The sequence below is a fragment of the Mirounga angustirostris genome, unplaced genomic scaffold (assembly GCF_029215605.1).
Source record: "Mirounga angustirostris isolate CCGP_5_RB_7025 unplaced genomic scaffold, mMirAng1.0.hap1 SCAF_7, whole genome shotgun sequence".
NCBI lineage: Eukaryota > Metazoa > Chordata > Mammalia > Carnivora > Phocidae > Mirounga > Mirounga angustirostris.
In genome coordinates, this window is record NW_026991715.1 from 148,107,608 (window position 1) to 148,127,889 (window position 20,282).

Consider the following 20,282-nt stretch of genomic DNA (forward strand, 5'->3'; position numbering starts at 1 on the left):
CACTTAGGCACATCCTAGAAAAATTGCTGAAAGCAAAAGAAAAAAGCATTCTATGTGGCTTCAGAATAATCAAAGTCTCAAGGTGAAAAACAGTGTATAAAGTTGTGCTCACTTGTTTGCATTTCCCTTGTCAGAAGAATTGTGGACTGCAAACACCTGGGTTTTGTTTTGTTTTGTTTTGCTTTTTGACTGTCCTTACCTCCAAATATGATGCTCTAACCCTATGAGATTTATAAAAGCTCTGAGCTGCTGCTTTTTACCCATTCTGTAAATTCCTTGCAACTTCTGAGTCAACAAATGTCATAAAGAAAAGGGCACAAAGAATGTTAGACCCTTTTTGGTGTTTCTTCCTTCAGCCATCAGAGATCATTTGTTTAAAAGTGATCCGGGTCCCAGAAAGTTTGATAAAAAGCAGTTTATTGAAATAACTTTTCTGCCAAATATAAATTGGCAATAAAAACAATTTGATAGAAAGTGTAAACTATATATTCATTGATTTTCATATAAATAATAAATCATATTGTAATTTTGTCATCTTTTCCTAAACTTAAAGTGTTAACATTTTTATAGAATTCTTCACTTTTACTTTACAAATTAATTTTAGTCAATTATTCTTGTTCTATACCATGTTAGAGGAAAATGTATGGGAATACCTAAAATCCAGCAATATAGGAAAAAGTCATAATAAAAGAAATATCTAGCAATTGGTAGATTTAATTAACAAATCAGATTAGATTTTCAAACTTTTATAATATAACTTTTCTTAGAATGAAACAAAGTATGTCTGTGTATAAATAGTGTGTAGGTGGATATTTAGTGCTTAAAAATCATGGGCTCCAATATCCAACAGTTAGGGTTATATCCCAGTTCAACACTGACTGAGTGGAATATCTGAGTTTCTATTTTATTTCTTTGTATAATCTCTACCTCTTGGTTTATATTCTCTATGTGACAAGACACTGTTCTCCTACTTTCCTTTAATTATCTTGACAGGTTTCTTCAGTTTTTAGAGCATCTTTACAATAGCTGATTTAGCCTTGGTCTAGTAAATCCAACATCTGAGCTTGCTCCAGAACAATTTCTGTTGATAGTTTTTTTTTTCTACATATTAACTACCCATGCTTTCATGTTTCTTTGAATGTCTCAGAATTTTTTGTTGAAAACTAGACATTTCTAATTCTATAATGTGGCAACTCTAGAAATCAGATCCACATTCCCAAGAGGATTGTTGTAGTTGCCATTGGTTGTCACATGCATGTTTTCTTGGTGCTATTTGTTTAGTGACTTTACTGGAAAGGTTCTGTTCATTCTGTATTCCCTGTCATCTGACCACTGAAGCCTCTGCTCAGTTAGCTTAGTGGTCAGCTAATGATTGGACAGAGATGTCCTTAAATGCCGTGAGACCTAAGTTTTGCAAAGGGGCTCTGTGTGTGTGTGTTTAGGCACACCTTCAATGCTCAGCAGTTTATAACTCTGGCTTAGCTTTTACTTTCTGTTGGTGCAAAGTTCAAGATGAGCTAGAGGTGAGAGATTGGGGTTTTCTAGATCTTTCCTGAGCATGTGCACAGCACTGCACATGTTTGTGGTTTTCTAGATTCTTGGAAATATATCATAGCTCTTCAAAGTTCTCATAAACATCTCATTTTCTAGATTTTCTTTTTAATTTTTTTATCAGTCTCTTGATTATTCTGTCTGATAATACTGCCTTGGGAAGCTGTAATATTAAGCAATTGCTCCTGGTTCTGTTCAACAAACAGCATGGTGATAGAGATGTTCATACCGAGCAAGTTCTGAGTTAGGTTGAGTAAAGACAATGCTGAGAATGGAACTTTTCCAGGAAGCTTACAGACAGATTAAATAAAGAAAATTCTATAGGGGTGTGGGGTTTTTGTTTTGTTTTGTTTTTTAAGGTATTCTAACCCCATTCTGCTCCTTCTGGGGGCTACTAGACTGCAAGTTTTCACAGTTACCATGGTTGCAAGGTTATGGAGAGAGATGGGAATAGAGCAAGTTAAAATGCCCCAAAACTCACTGTTTCTACTGTGATTCAGTTACTTTTCTTTGGATTATTGCAAACCTTTTGTTTATTTCCAGTATATGAAAAGTTGATTTTTAACAATTTTTGACAGTGTTTTAATTGCTTTTATGGAGAAACAAATTTTTGGAGGTCTTCTTTCAGTTACTCCAGAATCGGCATTTTTTTTCATACTTTTGTGTGCACAGGTTTTTTCCATCTGCTAAATGGGGATACCAACAGCACTTATTTCATAAGATTATCATAAAGATGAAATTATCTGGCACATGTAAAAGCATGTACTCTGGGAACACATAAACACTCACTGAACATCAGCTATTATGATTATGGACAGAATCAAATATGGAAAGGATACACACGTAGTGGCAATAGTAATTATCTTTGTGTAGCTAGGATTGTGGATATAAATTTGTAGTCTTTTTACCTTTTTAAATTTTCTGGGCATTCCGTAATAAATATGCAATGCATTTGTAATAAAAAAAAAAGAAAAATATAAATATATAACAGAGGTTCTGTCATTTTTTTAAATTTATATTTTTATCTCTAACATATTTTTTAAAAATATTTAAAGCAAATGATGATTCTTCTGCCTATATAGCAATTTTTTATGTGCTGGGAATAAAACATCACTTTCAATGATTTAAAATTCTTTGTTAATCACATTTCCTGTCCTGTACTTATTAAAAGATGTTTAGATAGGGATCAAGAATGTGTGGCCGGATTCCCATGAGAAGCAGAGAGTCACATATCACTTTATGTTGGTATCCTGGGGAAGGATACAGTCTCAGGCTATGACCATGTAAGCTCCTTAGGATAAATGACTCAGTTCATGGGACCCTAGCTTCACCAAAGATCCCCACACTCTAAACACAGCTTGAAACATTTAATGGACAATGTGGCCTTTCAGTCTATGGGTGTCTTGGCTGTAATCGGCATTATTAGATGGTGAAGTACCAGTGGGGGTATCCTCCTCCTCTAATTCCCCAGTATTATGGACGTGTCTTTGGGTCATGGAAGTTCTGCACCATTTTGAGAAGGGAGATGGGTTGGGGGAGATGCCCAGAATAACCATAGTTGAAGATTATTTAACTGATTCAAAGATATAAAAGTGAGCTATTTCTTGCACATCTGAGTTAATGGACTCAGTTGTGAGAGTTGTGGAGTCTTATATGATTATCCTTCTTACTGTACATTTAGATTAATTTCATGAAAAATTATCAAAAATGCATAAATTTGAAAAATAATTTTTGTTGCAGTTATAATGACTAGTACTAAGGAAAAAAACTAACTGTGACTGAGGGGAGATTCAATTTTGACCCCGTCATTGCTTTGATCAAATTGTCACATCAAGCAACTTGCTGCCAACCAATCAGATTCAAATTAAAATATATCGAACTAAATTATGGGCCACTTGTTTCTCTATGTCACCACTCTTCCCAGTGTGCTCTTTCACCATTTTTTGCCTCCATCTTTTTCATGACCTCTTGATTTTCTATTTGCTACCCATTTATTTCTTACAAAAAAGGGAAAACATTGTTATATGCAACTGATGAATCACTAAATTCTATTTGACACTGATTAAAAAAAAGAAATTCTTCAAAAGTTCAACGCTTCATTACTTGGAGTTTGGGGGGTTTTGGGCATGTACACACACACACATACATATACACATATGTACACACATGTGGCATTTGGGCACATATATATATATATATATATACACATACATATATGCACAAATACATATAGGTATATCTTTAATGAAATCATGAATGCTGAAATACGGCCCTCACTAATAGAGTGGTTTTCCTGGGCCAGGCATCTTCTAGATGTGTTCGTGTTGACTGATAGTAGTTCACTCAAGAATAGCTTTCTCTGGTGGATATGTTTACTACCTTGATTGTGGTGATGGTTTCAAAGTATATGCATATGTCCAAAGTCATCTAACTGGATACATTAAAAACGTACAGTTTTTTTGTATATCAATTATACCTCAATAAAACTGTTTAAACTGTTTAAAAAGCAAAGCAAAAACCCTTTTTTATGCAAGGAAGAATGGAATACAGTGAGCTGAAGAGAAGGTGAGTAAAATATAATTTAGTAAATCAATCAATAACAGAACCAGATACTAACTCCTTGTAAATTAAAAACCTGATTGGCTTTCCTTGTCACACATTTCCTTTTGCCAATGGAAATGGTTTTTAAAATTGTTGAGGACATCACAGAATCATCATGCAGCTGGTTGGCCCTGTCCAGGCACCCAGGCAAGAGGCCAAAGATATCTGAAGATCACACAAGAGCATGTTATGGGGTTTGGCCAGGAGGTCTTTCCCAGTCTCACTCTGGTGAATGCACTTCTTAATGGGAATCTTCAAGGAGCCATGGCTCCTTAGCACATCTAAGGACTTGGCACCCTTTGAAGCTATGCAAAAAAGGTGCACCATCAAATTGTTCCCTAAATGGTAGGATTTATTTCAATGCTTACAAACTATTTACATAAAACATAAGTACAAACAATATAATACAACTTATAATGCACATAATTAGGATTCTCTTATTTTTGCTCAGAACAATATTGGCAGAGACAGCAGGAAGGTTACTAAAGGAAGAATTTGAGAATGGTTAGCAATACTCCAGATCATTTTTTATGTTTTGTTTTTTTTTTAAGATGAATCAGTTTGGGTTATAGAAATTGGAAATTCGCTAAGAGCAGTGAGTGAGCACATTTTCACTTCTGCAATAATAGCTCATTATACCTCATAAACATGTTGTTTTCCTCAGAGTTGGGGCTTGGAATGGGTGTAAGCAGTTTCTGCCGACTGTTGGGACAACTTCCCACTCCTTCTCAGAACTTCTGGAATTGATCCAGCGCAGCAGGTAATGAGCGCCCAGCCCAGGTGGCGTCAACTGGTGTCAAACTGACTTTTGAAAACAATGTCTCCCATCGGTGTCATTAAACAACATTTTTACAGGTAGAACTGGACAGTTCTCAAAGGAGCATTTGAGACCAGTGAATTAAATTGGAAATTTATATTGCTCATGTCTAACAAGATTTCAAGTGACCGTTATAATTAAAATCATAAAGACTGCGAAAATGTAGGGTGCGTCCAATGGCCCACTGAGGAAATACCCAGCAACACACGAGCATTCCAACAGGAAAACCAAAATTACACTTTCTTATTCAAATGAAAGTGGAAATACTATCTCGTTGATTACAAGCTCCATTGCAATTAGTGATTTTTGAGAGACGTGAGGTCAGTAACTTCTTGCACTTTTACCAAGGTTTGAGGTTGACTTTCAAGAATGTCCAATGACAAAATAAAACAATTCCAAATAGGTTGATTTTGTATCACACAACATGCAACATGCTTTAACACAAAATTAGGAATTTAACATTTCATAATGTTTTCAGAAGTCACATCAAATGGTATAGCACAAACTTATTGTCATACACTTTTCAAGAATCCTACATTGGACCGAGTGTATGCATATTCTCTGCAGATGATGTCCTTTCGGTGGTGACTCTGGATGCTCTGACTGGAGGTTCAAAGTGTACTTCCCTACAAAGTGCAGAAGTTTGAGTCTGATGCTGGTTAACAATCACGGTATAGGCCAAAAGTAATCAACTTTAACAGGAAAAACATTAATGTTCTTAGTTAAAGCTGAGGATGACACTGTTGCAGACTTATGAAGCAGTTTGAAACTTACCTTTAAAAAAAATCAGGTGAGGGCACCTGGGTGGCTCAGTTGGTTAAGCGACTGCCTTCGGCTTGGGTCATGGTCCTGGAGTCCTGGGATCGAGTCCTGCATCGGGCTCCCGGCTCGGCGGGAAGCCTGCTTCTCCCTCTGACCCTCTCCCCTCTCATGCTGTTTCTCTCTCGCTCTCTCTCAAATAAATAAATAAATAAAATCTTTAAAAAAAAAAAGAAAGAAGAAAGAAAAAGAAGAAAGAAAAGAAAGAAAGAAAGAAAGAAGAAGAAAGAAAGAAAGAAAGAAAGAAAGAAAGAAAGAAAGAAAGAAAGAAAGAAGAAGAAAGAAAGAAAGAAAGAAAGAAAGAAAGAAAGAAAGAAAGAAAGAAAGAAAGAAAGAAAGAAAGAAAGAAAGAAAGAAAGAAAGAAAGAAAGAAAGAAGAAAACGAACATTTGAACTCCTGGTTTCTGACCACTGATTAAATTAAGAGAGGCGGAGCACAGTTTCTTGGCCAACCTACACTTAAGACATATTCTACCGCTAGCAATGTGTAGTGAAAGTTCTACCACTTTTCTCCTCTCTGGTCTGAAAATGTACTTGACGGGCTAGCTTTATCTTGTCAACACAATAAAATAGGTTTATCTGAAGTAGATCTGATATCAACTTTTATCATGGGTAATAAGCCTGATTTTTTTCCAGTGGCAGAGCTAATATGATCTTTAGAAAAGACTATATGAAGTGACTTTTGCTAGGAACTGTACAATTGGTATCAAGCTCTGATTAGGTTTTTATGATGCTGTAAGTCACTTTGCAATGTGAACTAGATTTTCAAAAGAGAGCAGGTCTTTATTCCTGATGTTTTAATGTCAAATTTCTTATCATTGACTACATTAAAATTGAGTAAAAGTTTTTTTCCATCTGCTAAAAGAAATGTATAATTAATCTTTAATGTAAGTCCATTTAAAAAAGAGTAAGAATACTGTCATTTTAAAAATCACTGTCAGAACTTAGGCATTGCAGAGAGGCAATCAGGCAGGAATAATGCATCTCATTTATTGTTTTTCAATATCCAAAAGGGAAAAGAAGCAAAAATTAGAGCAATATGTTTTCTTTAGTTTCATAGTTTTGAAACAAATAACCTGAATGCCTTGGTCCAGTATTTATTGAGTTACAAAACATCATTAATTCAATTATAAATCAATTACTACTAATGCTCTCAATAGGAGAAAACAACAAAAATAAATTCCAAAATGGTACCCATCTGCAAATATTATACCCTACATGGTGATGCATTGTGCAGTATTTAGTATTGCCTTTGGTGCACTTCTCAGGTGCAAATAAATATTATTTTATGTTCTCTCACTTCACAACCACTGATCAGAGAAGCCAAGGGAGTCAGAATGGCCTTCTAGTGTCTGTCATAGATAATTCACTGATGAATAGTCAAATATTGGCCATGTCATGTCAATAGAAATCGCCAAGCACACCACGAATGAATGGATGTACTAGGCATGACCAATGCAATCACCAAAAAAGAATAGCAAAGCGTTTGCGAATGAGTTGATTTAAGGGTGTCATTTGAATACTCTACTTATGTAGAAATTGATTATTGTAGCAATGAGACTATAGCATGAGCCCTCCATGTAGAGAATAGCTGCTTTGAGGCAAACAGAGTTCATTGTATCCATTCGTGACACCTTCTCTCTGCCTGTTATTTGCCCCAGAGCTGTCTTTTGATATAGAAATGCTGAATTCTCATATAATAGAGATATTTCAAAAATGCATGCACAAAAAACCCCAATGGAGTGTAAAAGGCATCCTGGGCCAAAGAAAGTCTATGGCCATCAGCAAAGTCTATGCTGAAGCTGTTTTGACAGTGCTGAAGACATGTTCCCAATTTATTCTGAAAGCAGGAAAATGTCATAAAGAAGCATCAGGATACTTGTGAATTCAGACACTACCAAGACTGTACCTTCATTGTGCATTAAGGGAGTGTTTATGCAAAATGATTAGCTGAATGCAGACTACATATATATTTAACATAAAATCTCCTCTGATCTTCCGTTAACCACTCATGTATCCTGTAGGTGGCCCTGGAGACACGGGATTCCCCTGCTGAGACTTTGTCCATAACTTGGAAGGTGGTCTGACCCACAGATTCTACCAAAACCTCCACTGGAAACACACACCCTCCTGGGCTTTCAGTCCCACGACTCTCACCCATGTGCAGATAAATAAGGAAATAAGGCCACCCTCGGCTGAAACTCTCGCTCTCTGGAGTCCCGGCATCGGACCCACAGAACTATGTGTGCATCCTGGCTCCCAAATGGGACTGGCCTCACACTCAGCTTGGGAGCCACTGGGTCCCTATTTTCATAGTCCCCTACTATCTGAACTTTTCCCACCTTTGTTTCTCTTCTCTTTGGCATCATTCCACAAGTCCATGGGGCCAGACCCTGGTCCACCCCGAGCACAGGGCAGCCCCTTCCCAGGGACAGGGGCCTCTCCGGGGCAGGGATTCGAGTCCCCCCACCGTCCACTCCTCCACAGGTCCTGTGGCACCTCCACCCGCCCTGCACACACACAAGGAAGCACCGCTTGCCCTCAGGATGCACCCAAGCGGGCTTGCTGAATGTCCCCGCAGGAGTGGGGCACAGAGGCCTCCCTGAAGCAGCAGAGACATGGGCCTCCAGCGAGCTGGGCAACCCTGCGGGGAAGCGCCAACTCAGGTGGCGGTGAGGCTGCGTGGGGCAGAACGCCTCCCAAGTCACAGTCTCATTGCTCAGGGGTGACGAGCCCTCGGGCTCATGCCAGTTGCTGGTCCACAGCGTTCCTTGGGGAAAGCAGGGCAGTGTTCTCCTTCCTGTAAGATGCAGGCCTCTGCAGGCTAGGCGCTCTGGATGGAGACTCGTCCCATCTGGAGAAAGGACCCTGAGCAGCCATGCAGCTGGAAATCACTTCCAAAGAATTTAATGTGAGCCGAAAGCCAGTTTTGTAATGAAAACCAGGCAAACTTCAACCGTATCCAGAAATAACCCTAGAGATTAAACTCTGATTAGTGTCATTCTATATTAATGTCATTTGATTTTTCCTTTAGCAGGATTAAATTGGTTGGGGTAGCTTAAAAGTATTACTTTCTAATTGTGCTTCTCATAGTAAAAAGATTGACAACAGGTGTGGGCAAGGATGCAGAGAAAGGGGACCCTCTTGCACTGCTGGTAGGAATGCAAACTGGTGAAGTCCTTCTGGAAAACAGTATGGAGGTTCCTCAAAAAGTTAAAAATAAAACTACTCTAGGATCAAGCATTTGCACTACTAAGTATTTAACCAAAGAATACAAAAATGCTGATTCACAGGGACACCTGCACCCCAGTGTTTATAGAAGTACTATCAACATTAGCCAAACTATGGAAAGAGCCCAAATGTTCATCAGCTGATGAATGGATAAAGATGTGGCATATATATGTGTGTGTGTATATGTAATGGAATATTACTCAGCCATCAAAAAGAATGAAATATTGCCATTTGCAACTACATGGATAGAACTAGAGAGTTTTATGCTAAGTGAAATAAGTCAGAGAAAGATAAATAACATATGATTTCACTCATATATAGAATTTGAGAAACAAAACAAACAAGCAAAAGGAAAAAAAAAGAGAGTGAGAGAGAGAGACAAACAAAGAAACAGACTCTTAACTACAGAGAACACACTATGGTCACCAGAGTCGGGGATGGTGGAAATACATGATGGGGATTAAGGAGCGCACTTGTCATGTTGAAAAAAAATTACAAAGGAAGAGAGAAAAGAATGAAAAAGTCATAAAGACATGAAAGATGTGACAAGTGTCCCAGAAGTTTTTGGCAGGAATCCCAAATATTCCAGGCTAAAGAAGAAGAGCTGCTTTATGAAGGTCTGCTCAGTGGAAGTGGTGGGCACCAGCACTGAAAGCCCACCCGGGGCTCAAGTAACAACTAAGGGTGGGGAGGCAAGACACAGACCCCTGAGCAGCGAGTGTATGGGGATGGGAGAACAGAGACACTCCACAGGAGTGAAAATGCTTTGATTATAGCTAAAATTCTTCTAAAGCAATTGTTCTTCTGTTAAGGAATCCTGTTATTTGTTTATTATTTTTTTAAAGATTTTATTTATTTTTTATTTATTTAAGAGAGAGAGAGAGAGAGAGTGTTTGTGGGGAGGGGCAGATGGAGAAGGAGAGAGAGAATCTCAAGCAGACTCCACACTGAGTGCGGAGCCTGACGAGGGGCTCAACCCCCTGACCCTGAGATCATGACCTGAGCCAAAATCAAGAGTCCGCCGCCCATCCAACTGAGCCACCCGGGCGCCCCTAGAATCCTTTCAAAAGATTACAACAGTGACATACCCCTACACACCCAATAAGACAGCTAAACTCCAAATCATGGACCGTTGCACTACTGGAAAGATGGTGGAACAATAGGGACTCCCATTCACTGCTGGTGGGAACGAGGTCCTGCAGCCACCTTGGAAGACACGGGAGCAGATTTCTACAAAGCTCCATGCAGCCTCATCGCATTATCCAGCAGTAGTCCTCCTAGGTTTTTCTCAACTGATTCTAAAACTTATGGCCACACAAAAACTGGCACCCAGAAATTTATAGCAGCTTTTTTCGTAATTACCAAAACCTGGAAGCTGTCAAGGTGTCCCGCAGTAGATGAATGGATAAGCACGCTACGGTACATCCATACAATGGGGCATTTATTACTCAGCAATAAAAAGAAATGCTATCAAGCCTCACAAAGTTGTAGATGAGTATTTGATGAAAATTGCGTTAAGATTTCCCATTAACTCAGGCGCCTGGGTGGCTCAGTCGTTAAGCATCTGCCTTCGGCTCAGGTCGTGATCCCAGGACCCTGGGATCCAGCCCCACATCGGGCTCCCTGCTCCGCGGGGAAGCCTGCTCCTCCCTCTCCTACTCCCCCTGCTTGTGTTCCCTCTCTCGCTATGTCTCTTTCTGTCAAATGAATAAATAAGATCTTTAAAAAAATTTTAAAAATTAAAAAAAAAAAGATTTCCCATTAACTCTGAAGGTTCCTGTGCCCTGAGCGAGCCCCAAGGATCAGTGAAACACTTGCCCAAATGCTTGATATAACAGGGCCCTGCGGCCCTCCCGCTGGAATCAAGCTTAGACAAACCCCATTTTTATCATTCTGGAAATTCATTGGAAAGTTCTGGAGAACTCCGCAGTATCCTTTAGGCGTGGGTGTGCGGGTGCTCCCTGTGAAATGAGTTCATTCCTCTTCCTCGTGCTGCGGGGGCTCCGTTCCCAGGGGCCGTGAGGAGCATGTTACTCAGGAGGATGCTTCACTCCCAGCCCCTCTGTCCGACTCCTGGGAGGAGCTGATGGCTTTTGGACCCTGCTTTCATCAGAGGCCCCGTGAGTAAACACGAACTGGTTGGAAGGAAGAGGAACGACCTGGGTAGAACAGAGAGGCCCTCAAAACACTCCTTGATCACATCTGTACCTCTGAAACAAATAATGCAATATATGTTAAGAAAAAAAAAAGAAGAAGAAGGTAGCAGCAGGGGAAGAATGAAGCGGGGGAAATCGGAGGGGTGGACGAACCATGAGAGACGATGGACTCTGAAAAACAAACAAGGTTCTAGAGGGGAGGGGGGTGGGAGGATGGGTTGGCCTGGTGGTGGGTATTGAGGAGGGCACGTTCTGCATGGAGCACTGGGTGTTATGCACAAACAATGAATCATGGAACACTTCATCTAAAACTAGTGATGTAATGTATGGGGATTAACGTAAGAATAAAATTTTTTAAAAAATGAAGTTTTGATTTTATAAAGCCCTAAGATAATAAAAAGAAAGCTTAAATAGAAAAAAAAAAAAAAACACTCCTTGAGTATTTTTTTAATCATCAAAAGAAATAGAGCATCAATATTTAGTTTACGTCGTTCAGGAGATTCCCCTCGCTCCTGGATGTGGCACCAGAGGTTGGACAGCCGTTGAAGCCTTTCCAAGGACCTTTCTCGCCGCTTGTGTGTTCACGATGGCTATACCAGCCACTCCTTGCTGGCACTGGGCTTTATGCACGTCCACCCGTTTAACCCTTACAGCAGTATGGAAGTGACTGTCTTAAATAGTGGTGTATCCATTGTAGAGGTGTAGAAACTGAGATGCAGAGAAGCCAAAGGAGTTACCCAGCACCACTCAGCTAATAGAAATGACGGTAGATTGTCTTGCTCTAAGCTTCGTGTTCTGAACCACCATTCAAATCCCGAGACCCCAGTTTAATGAGCATTTATGTGCCATACGCTGATCAAGGAATTTTATACAAAGTATCTCATTTGATACTTTGATACTTGCAGCAGTTCTGGAAGCCAGGCCCTATTACCTCCAATTTGTAGATGGAGAAATGGAGGCTCAGAGGGTGTGAGCAACTGTCTCAAGGTTATGCAGGTCAGTCAAGTCCCAAGTTAATGTCCCTTCCCCCACTTCTTCCGGGGAACTAGGAGGCCATCTACACAGATGTCTGGTTTAAAAACTCGTAGTTTAATTGACCATTGGGAAAAGAAATAACAAAATGCACCAGTCCACACCAGAAATGTGAAGCATCACCTTATAGTGTGCAAAGAACCTGCACTGGAAAGATTTGAATGTAGAGTTCAAAATAATGCAAACATAGTCTCAGGGCGCCATCTAGGGGACAGTCCCTGAAGTGACACCCTTTTCCTCGCCCCCAGCTGCATGCAGGCCTGCCTGCACAGAAGTGGCTCAATTTGGGGTTTAGACACATCTGGACATTGGACAACTGTCCAACACTGGGAAGGTCTTCGTTTCTTGCGTTTCCCTTGTTCTTTTAAAATCTATGCAACTAAGGCAACATGCCTTGGTTTCATGAGCAAAGCAAAACTAAACAGGGAGTTGATCATAAGGGGCAGGGGATCTTTACATTTCCCACCCTGGCACCCATGTCACTGGGCTCTGCCAACAGCCCCCGAGGTCCACCTGTCTTCCTCGCACACCTGGATTCAGGGGTTGCTGCCCATCCCTGACCTTGGTGGCCTCCACTGAGTCACATTTGTCTGGGTGCTGATGTGACTCATAGGGGGCTGGAGCTAGGGTTGCAGGAGTTCTGCAGGCAGCATGGGTCACTGTCACCGAGGCTGGAGATGCTCCACCCTGCAGTGATCACGTGGGCGACAGGATCAAAGCTAAGTTCTTCTTCCTTCTCTGCTTCCTCGTCCCGTCTTGTTCTTTTATTCCCTTATGTCCACCCTTCCCTCCCTGAACGATTCCATCCACAGGTGCAGAACTAGGCAGATGTGTGCAGGTGCCCGAGACATGGGCCCCAGGGCTCTGCCGAGTCCATCCTGAGCCGAGGGGGCCAGAGGCCCGCAGGGAGCGCCACGACCTCACTTGGATCTGCAGCAGAAGTGGGGTACCTTCACAGTCCCCACACCCTGACATCTCCCTCTAAGCTGTGCCCCTTTGGTGCTCCCAGATACCACGTTCTGGGGGCCCCTGAGAGATGGAGCTGCTTCTCCAGGCAAGGGGCCAGCATGCAGGGAGGCTGCCTCCTCCCGGGTTCGCTGTGAGCAGCAACCACTCCCTCCTACCCCATTCCTGACGCAGGCTAGTGTTTGCAGCACCTGGGTCTGGGGATAATCCCGGCAGATGTTGCTAGAATATTCCACAAGCATCACCTGCTACCCCACATCCACCTGTTTTCCACTTCTTGATTCTTTGGTCCATGGTTTAACAAAATGGAAGCAATTCATAAACCTCTGGCCTTTCCCGATTTTGTCTGAAGCCTCCAGAGCTGGACAGCCCCCCACGGGGGCCGGTTGGACAAAGCTTCCAGGGGACATCCCAGCAGCCACCACCAGAAGCGTCCACCATCACACTGAAACTGTGCTCAAGGTAAGCGAGAGCGAGAGCAGATCTCACATGTGCTGTCACTGTTTTATACTTTAGTCGTCTTGACTCCCCAGGGTCAACGCCATCTACTGATAAAAGTACTTTCTGCTGCACTGGTAACATTTTATTATAACATGTGAAAGATTCATGATGCTCTCCATATGCAGATACTTTGTCATTAGTCAAATGGATCACGTGTGCAGGTGCCTGGGGAGGCTGGGGCCAACCGACATCTTTATGAGGATTATATAGTCTATGCAACTAAAAATAGCTAAGTTGAAATTTTTCAGTAGGGCCTACACTTTTCTGCATAAGGGAAAAATAGTGCCTGTTAAATCCAGGGAGTATCTTCATTCTGTCAATCGTGACCCCCAGAAGAAGAAACAATTTATAAAAGGTTAGGAGGGCGGGGAATGGTCAGAAAATATCAGAAGGTAAGTTCATAGTTGAGGGAAGAACTTGCCTCTAAGCCTCTTCTCTTCCACTTATGGACCTTGCCACAGATCCTTCTGGAAGAACAAAGTCACAGAAGGATGATGACATTAATGCGTCTCTTTAAGAATGCCTATTTTGGGGGGTGCTTGGGTGGCTCAGTCAGTAAGCGTTCAACTCTTGATTTCGGCTCAGGTCATGAGATCGAGCCCCGTGTCGGGCTCTGTGATGGTTGTGGAGTCTGCTTGAGATTCTCTCTCTCTCTGCCCCTCCCAGTCTCTCTCTCTCTCTCTCTCGTGTGTGAGTGCGCACGAGCTCTTAAAAATATATATATAAAAGAGCACCTATTTTTTACATGACTTGAATTTCTAGAAGCTTGCTTTATGATAAAAATTATAATCTGTAGGTGCCAATTTTTTTTCCACTTGGTGTTTTATGTTTGTTTATATGGCTGATTTTGGTCAGGAGTGCCTTGGAAAGAGAGGGAGGATGTGGCCCTTTGCTGCGTTTTGGGTGGAAACCATGGCACCAGACTCGGCGCCCCCATGCTGGATTTCTGGAAGAATGCTCACGGCCAGCTGTGGACCCCGGACGGCGCCCCCTGCCCCACCTCTTTTGTTTCGTCAAAGCTGGTGCTGCCCTATTGCCCACAGAGGGGAACCGACCAGGGATCTCCAGATGCCCCTGAAAATCAGTAGACCATCACTACTCATTAGACAAATGCAAATTATAAGCACAATGAGAAAAATGAAACTAGACACGGGACTCAAACCCTTCACAAAATCAGTTCAGAATGTATCACAGGCCTCAGTGTAAAACACAGGACTGAAGCTCCCAGAACATCACATGGGAGGAAATCCAGACGACCCCGGGCACGCAGTGGCTCTCAGATACAAACCAGAGACACGATCCATGAAAGAAGTCACAGATGAGCTGGACTGCATGGAAATTAAACACTTCCACTCCACAAAAGACCGTATCGAGAGAATTAAAAGACGAACAGCAGGCTGGAAAAAAATATTTGCAAAAGACACATCTGATAAAGGACTATTCTCCCAAATAGACTAAGAACTCCTAAAACTCAACGGTAAGAGAACAAACAACCTGATTAAAAAATGGGCCAAAGACATTAATAGACACGTCACCAAAGGTATACAGATGGCAAATTAGGCCATGAAAAGATGCTCCACATGGAGCCATCAGGGAAACGCAAGTGAAAACAACCATGCCAGACCAGTGCACACTTACTCGAATCACCCAAATCCAGCACACTGACGGCACCAAATGCTGGCAGGGATGCGGAGCAACAGGAACTCTCATTTATCGCTGGGGAACACAAATGCCTACAATTACTTCGGAAGACTGTCTTGCGGCTTCTTACAAAACTAAACAGACCCTTGCCCTACAGTCTGGCGTCACACTCCTTGGTATTTACCCAAAGGAGCTGAAAACATGTCCATGCAAAAACCTGTACACGCATGTTTATAGCAGCTTTACTCATAACCACCCGAACTTGAAACTAATAACAAATAAATAAAGGAGCAGGAAAACCATAGCAGTTATTATAGGAGGGACATCTCAGGTATCATAGAGTTTGGCTCCCTGAATGTACAGAGACAGACCAGGGTCTCAGAGGGATTTATTAACTTATTGAGATGGTAGGAGAGTCCACCTTGGAACCAGCCCTGTAATTTGGGGTTCCTTGGCTTCTAAATCCCATGATGTCTCTAGAGATAAAAGCCTAAGTGTGTGCGTTCACAATCTTTCTACAATAATGCAGAACTGCAAGATCTTGCACCAGGCAGCTGACGCATACGATCGCCCCTGTGGCATTCCAAACAGTATTTATCCCAATCCATTTCTCAAGGAATATTCACACTAATTTGTAAGTGATCTGACCTAATAGACCCCCTCCCTGGTCTTGCAGCTTGGTAATCCACTCCCCCACACAAAGCAGCTTCCCGGGCCTGCAGAGAGCATACGGCTGTTTGAAAGTGAGCCAAATGAGGGAACCCGAGAGGTTCATGTGACATTTGTAACACAATTCAGTTCCTAAATCATTCCCACGTGTGAGGTTCAAAGGGAACACTGTGCTACCCTGCTATCAGTTTCAATTATGCTGCCCTGGGGGCTAAATCTAAGAACCTAAGGAAATTGCTGTTTCCAGTATTGGGGTAAATTGCAGAGCTTCAAATGCTTCGTCCGTTTTATGCTTGTTTCTCTTGCAAAGCTGCTCTGCTCTGCGCTCCTTTGCACTCGTTTCTCTATTCATCTCTTAGCAATTATTTCCAGTTGTCTGGACTCTGCCTGCAGCCCATGGAGCTTCCAGCCGTCAGCGGGAAGAGCCTCCGTCTTCCTGGACAGGACATTGCGTGCGGACGCAGTCCTGAGGCTGGCTGTCGTAGTCAGTGCGCTAGCCCTCTCTGTGCTCCTCCTGCCGAGCTCTGGGGACAGCCCCGGCACCTGACTCCCTCCCACCTGACCTTCCCATAACCAGAGGCTCCTTCGTCGGTGCCTCACGGCCACCCAAGCGCTGTCTACGACTCTGCAGGTTGCCTCTGACTCTGCCCCACGAAGGTTCCAGAACCACAGGGACTTCCGTGAGGGTCCCGCTCACTGCAGCGCCCCCAACGCCCCGCACAGGACTCACACACATGAAACAGCCATCAGTGATCGTTCACTGAAGGATGAGAAAACAAGCAGTGAGTTACTTGGTCTTCCTTCCTTCCTTCGTTCAACTCCATCAACCCTCACCTCCCTAGTCTCCTGAAATGTGTCTTCATTGCTGTCAGCAGAGCATGCAGCCTCCTCCAAATGCTTGGATACTGCTCTGGTCCTTGAGTGCGAAAGTCAGGACTCATCTCTGAGACACCCATTAATATGATCTGCTGGCTGTTTTTAAATTTGTTAGCTTTAATATCTTGACCCCACAACGGTTGCATCCCACCCCTTCTTTCTGGACACAAATTGCCCAAACAGAGGCTGATCGGCTCAAAAAAAAAATTCCTTTTTCTTTTGAGAATCATCTTTGACCAACTATTCCAGAAACTAGCTAAACTTAGGCTGACCTAGTTGTTAGGGCTCTATAAAAATTCACCACTTCTTCCCCAAGACAGAACATTCCTAGTGAGTGGTGTCAAGCTCTGGAATTCTGATAAAAGATTTATACTTAAGCATTCTCTGTGCTCTGGTTCCCCTTCTTTCCCCAGACCAAGCCAGTTATTTGTCAGTAAGGGAAACTGAGACATAGGGTTTTCTAATATGGGCTTAATAGTCAATGACTTTGTCCCATGGAATTTTAACAAGTGCTGGATCCTGGGTCCAGAATTATGGAAGTAATTCCGTGCATCACTAAGGGACCCTCATCCCTGCTTGAATAGCATTAGTGTTCCCAAATTTTTGGATGTGGGGGATTATCGGGTTATATTACCATGGGTCAAGTTACATTCATCCTCTGGTATCTTCTAGTCCAGCTTCAAGTTGACCCTCACCAGTCCATCCCTTTGACCATCAGTTAGGCAAAAGATGCAGGTGAGCAAGAACCTGCCACAGTTCTAGCTTATTTATCTGTGGTTGCTGTTAAACAAGGGTGCACTTGAGGAAACAGTCCGTCTATGCAACAAAGTCCTGTAGCTGTAGTAGGTCTTGTGATATAGAGTTCACATATTTTACTTAGAAACTTCTTACAAAGAAAATACAACTTCCTCACTTCCCTTTGAAAATCTGGAAGAAAAAAATCTTAATCTACAGATATGTCCTGAAATAAAAAGCAAAACTTAACTGCTCTTATATACAACAGAGTCATGCTCTTTTGTTAAAGTCATCCATCCGGAAAAATAGAAACATGATTTAGACCTTTTCTGAGCCTGTTCCTTTACCTGTTAACCTTTGGAAAGTGAATTAAAGCTGGTGGAAGGTGCTGAGTTAACTGCTATTGAATCAGGGACCATGGAGACAGATGTCTGCTCTGGAAACATGCGGTGAGCTGGGCACATGCCAGGGAACTAAAAACATCCGAAGGACCTTGCCATACATCAAATGCTCGTCTGAAATTCAGAGCACACCCATCCGCAGAATGTTTCTCCAGGAACAACTGTAGCAGTGACTGTAATCCTGGTAAGGAGCAACAGTACATACTAACACTGTTTTATTTTAATTTTTTAAGATTTATTTATTTTTTTGAGAGAGGAAGAGTATGTGAGTGGGGAGAGAATCTCAAGCCGGCTCCCTGCTGAGTGTGGAGCCCAACCCAGGGCCCAATCCCAGGACCCTGAGATCAGGACGTGAGCCGAAACCAAGAGCAGAGACCAAGAGCTGGATGCTTAACTAATTGAGCCACCCAGGTGCCCCCAAACTAACACCATTTTAAATGCCTACTTTCTTCTGACGCTTTACGTGCGTTAATTCAGATGATGGGGCCATTATCAAAACTCCTATTCATTTAGATTAAAACTCCTATCCAGGTCACCCCGCCGGAGCCACCTCTGCCAGCAGCATGTTCAAGGTAATTCAGAGGTCTGTGGGGCCAGCCAGCCTGAGTCTGCTCACCTTCAGAGTCTATGCATCACCTAAAAAGGACTCACCTCACAAAACTTCTGTGAAAGTTAATGAGCTTTCACTCTACTCCGTCCCTGAGGGTCAATCTAAATATGTGGAGGAGCCAAGGACCCCACTTGAAGAAAGCATTTCACATCTCCGACATTACTGCGAGCCATATACAAGTTGGTGTCAGGAAATGTACTCACAAACTAAGCCCAGGATGCAGAGCTTGGTTCAATGGGGGTTAGGCAGCTATGAATATCTCCAAAATGCACCTCCTGGTTTTTTTCCAAGACTTGGTGTTATTGGTTTTGCTGGCATTGTTGGACTTCTTTTGGCTAGAGGTTCAAAAATAAAGAAGCTGGTGTATCCACCTGGATTCATGGGACTTGCTGCCTCTCTTTATTATCCACAACAAGCCATCGTATTTGTCCAGCCAGGAAATGTGAAGAATTCACCTGGAAATAAATAGAATGCTCCATGCTCTGCCCATTTTAATCAGTTATAGGTAAACATTGGAAACTCCATGCAGTAAACCAGTATTTCTACAGAGAAATGGCAGAGAAGTCAGTACTGAATATAGTAAATTGGCTTTCTTCTTCAGGACAAACTATACTAGGCTTCTTTGTTATCTTGGGTGATGCCATATTGCAAGTGGACTAATCGGAAATCCTTTCACCTAGAGATAATGTCTAGCCTTAGAACTCCTCGTTCTCAAGTTGCTATTTATGTACATAATTAAAATTCCAAATTAAAAAAAAAAAAAAAAACTCCTATCCAGTTGCCAAGATGAAAACCGATTTAAAAATGTTCTCATAAGGTGGACAATGTGACACAGACGTTCACCCAGTCTGCCAGTCCGAGTTCCTGGTCATGAGAAGGCAGACCAAGAGGCGGGTGTACCATTAGGCTTCACCATGTCTTGTTTCCCTAGAGCCTCCAGCTCAAAATGCTGTCAGGATTCTGTTCAGAGAAAAAGAATTAGAAGTGTCACTTTATATACATCATTAACTTTATGTATATCATTAACCACTAAAGAAATACTGTGCAATTAAGTTTCATCTTGCATAGTCAGAGTGAAGGAGTGTCCTGGAGTTTTGTTTTGTTTTGTTTTGTTTTTTTCTGGTGTGTGGTTGATTTCTTATTTATTTTTTGTTTGTTTTCAGAAAACCCACACCAAAAGTTTGGGTAGTGTGGTGAGTAGAACTCAAGCCATAAACCACACAAAATCGTCTGGCCTTTTAAAGCCATGTTCATCATACCCTGTTGGAAAATGAGTATTTTGCATTTATGCTTGGCTTCTAGTCTAATATTTATGGCAAAGATCAGCTTTGGTTACATGTATCTGAAAACGGAAGTTAAAAAATGTTCAGAAGCCAGAGTGTAATTTAATACACATGATAAGGAAAATCTGTGTCTTAAGATGGCTGACTGAGCCAGCAGGAGAGTCCCAGCCCCTGCCCTGGGGCTTTTCTGGGTTCCTCTCCCTGCTCTGCTTCCTGCGCGCACCATTCTGGTTTCTTCTCCCTGCCCCGCTTCACGCACACGCCGAAAGTGCCACGTATGCGGAAGTAGAAGTTTATAAATTGCCCCCTTTTGTTTGTGCTCAGGGCTCAGACCTTTGAAGACCATTCTCCTCTGAGCCCACCAGCCTTAAATAAACCTCCTATCCTCCAAGA

General features: G+C 42.2%; 1 protein-coding gene across 1 annotated transcript; it reads left to right on the forward strand.

Moving 5' to 3' along the window:
• The first annotated feature begins 18,532 nt into the window (after positions 1 to 18,532).
• LOC123836041 (MICOS complex subunit MIC26-like) lies at positions 18,533 to 19,354 on the forward strand. Its single transcript, XM_064595616.1, has one exon. It carries the CDS (start codon positions 18,560 to 18,562, stop codon positions 19,073 to 19,075), a length of 516 nt encoding a protein of 171 aa, XP_064451686.1. The 5' UTR covers positions 18,533 to 18,559; the 3' UTR covers positions 19,076 to 19,354.
• Positions 19,355 to 20,282: the final 928 nt, after the last annotated feature.

Bases quoted from the DNA above. Each gene is read 5' to 3' on its own strand.
- LOC123836041 (XM_064595616.1), top strand. From the start codon at position 18,560: ATGTTCAAGGTAATTCAGAGGTCTGTGGGGCCAGCCAGCCTGAGTCTG.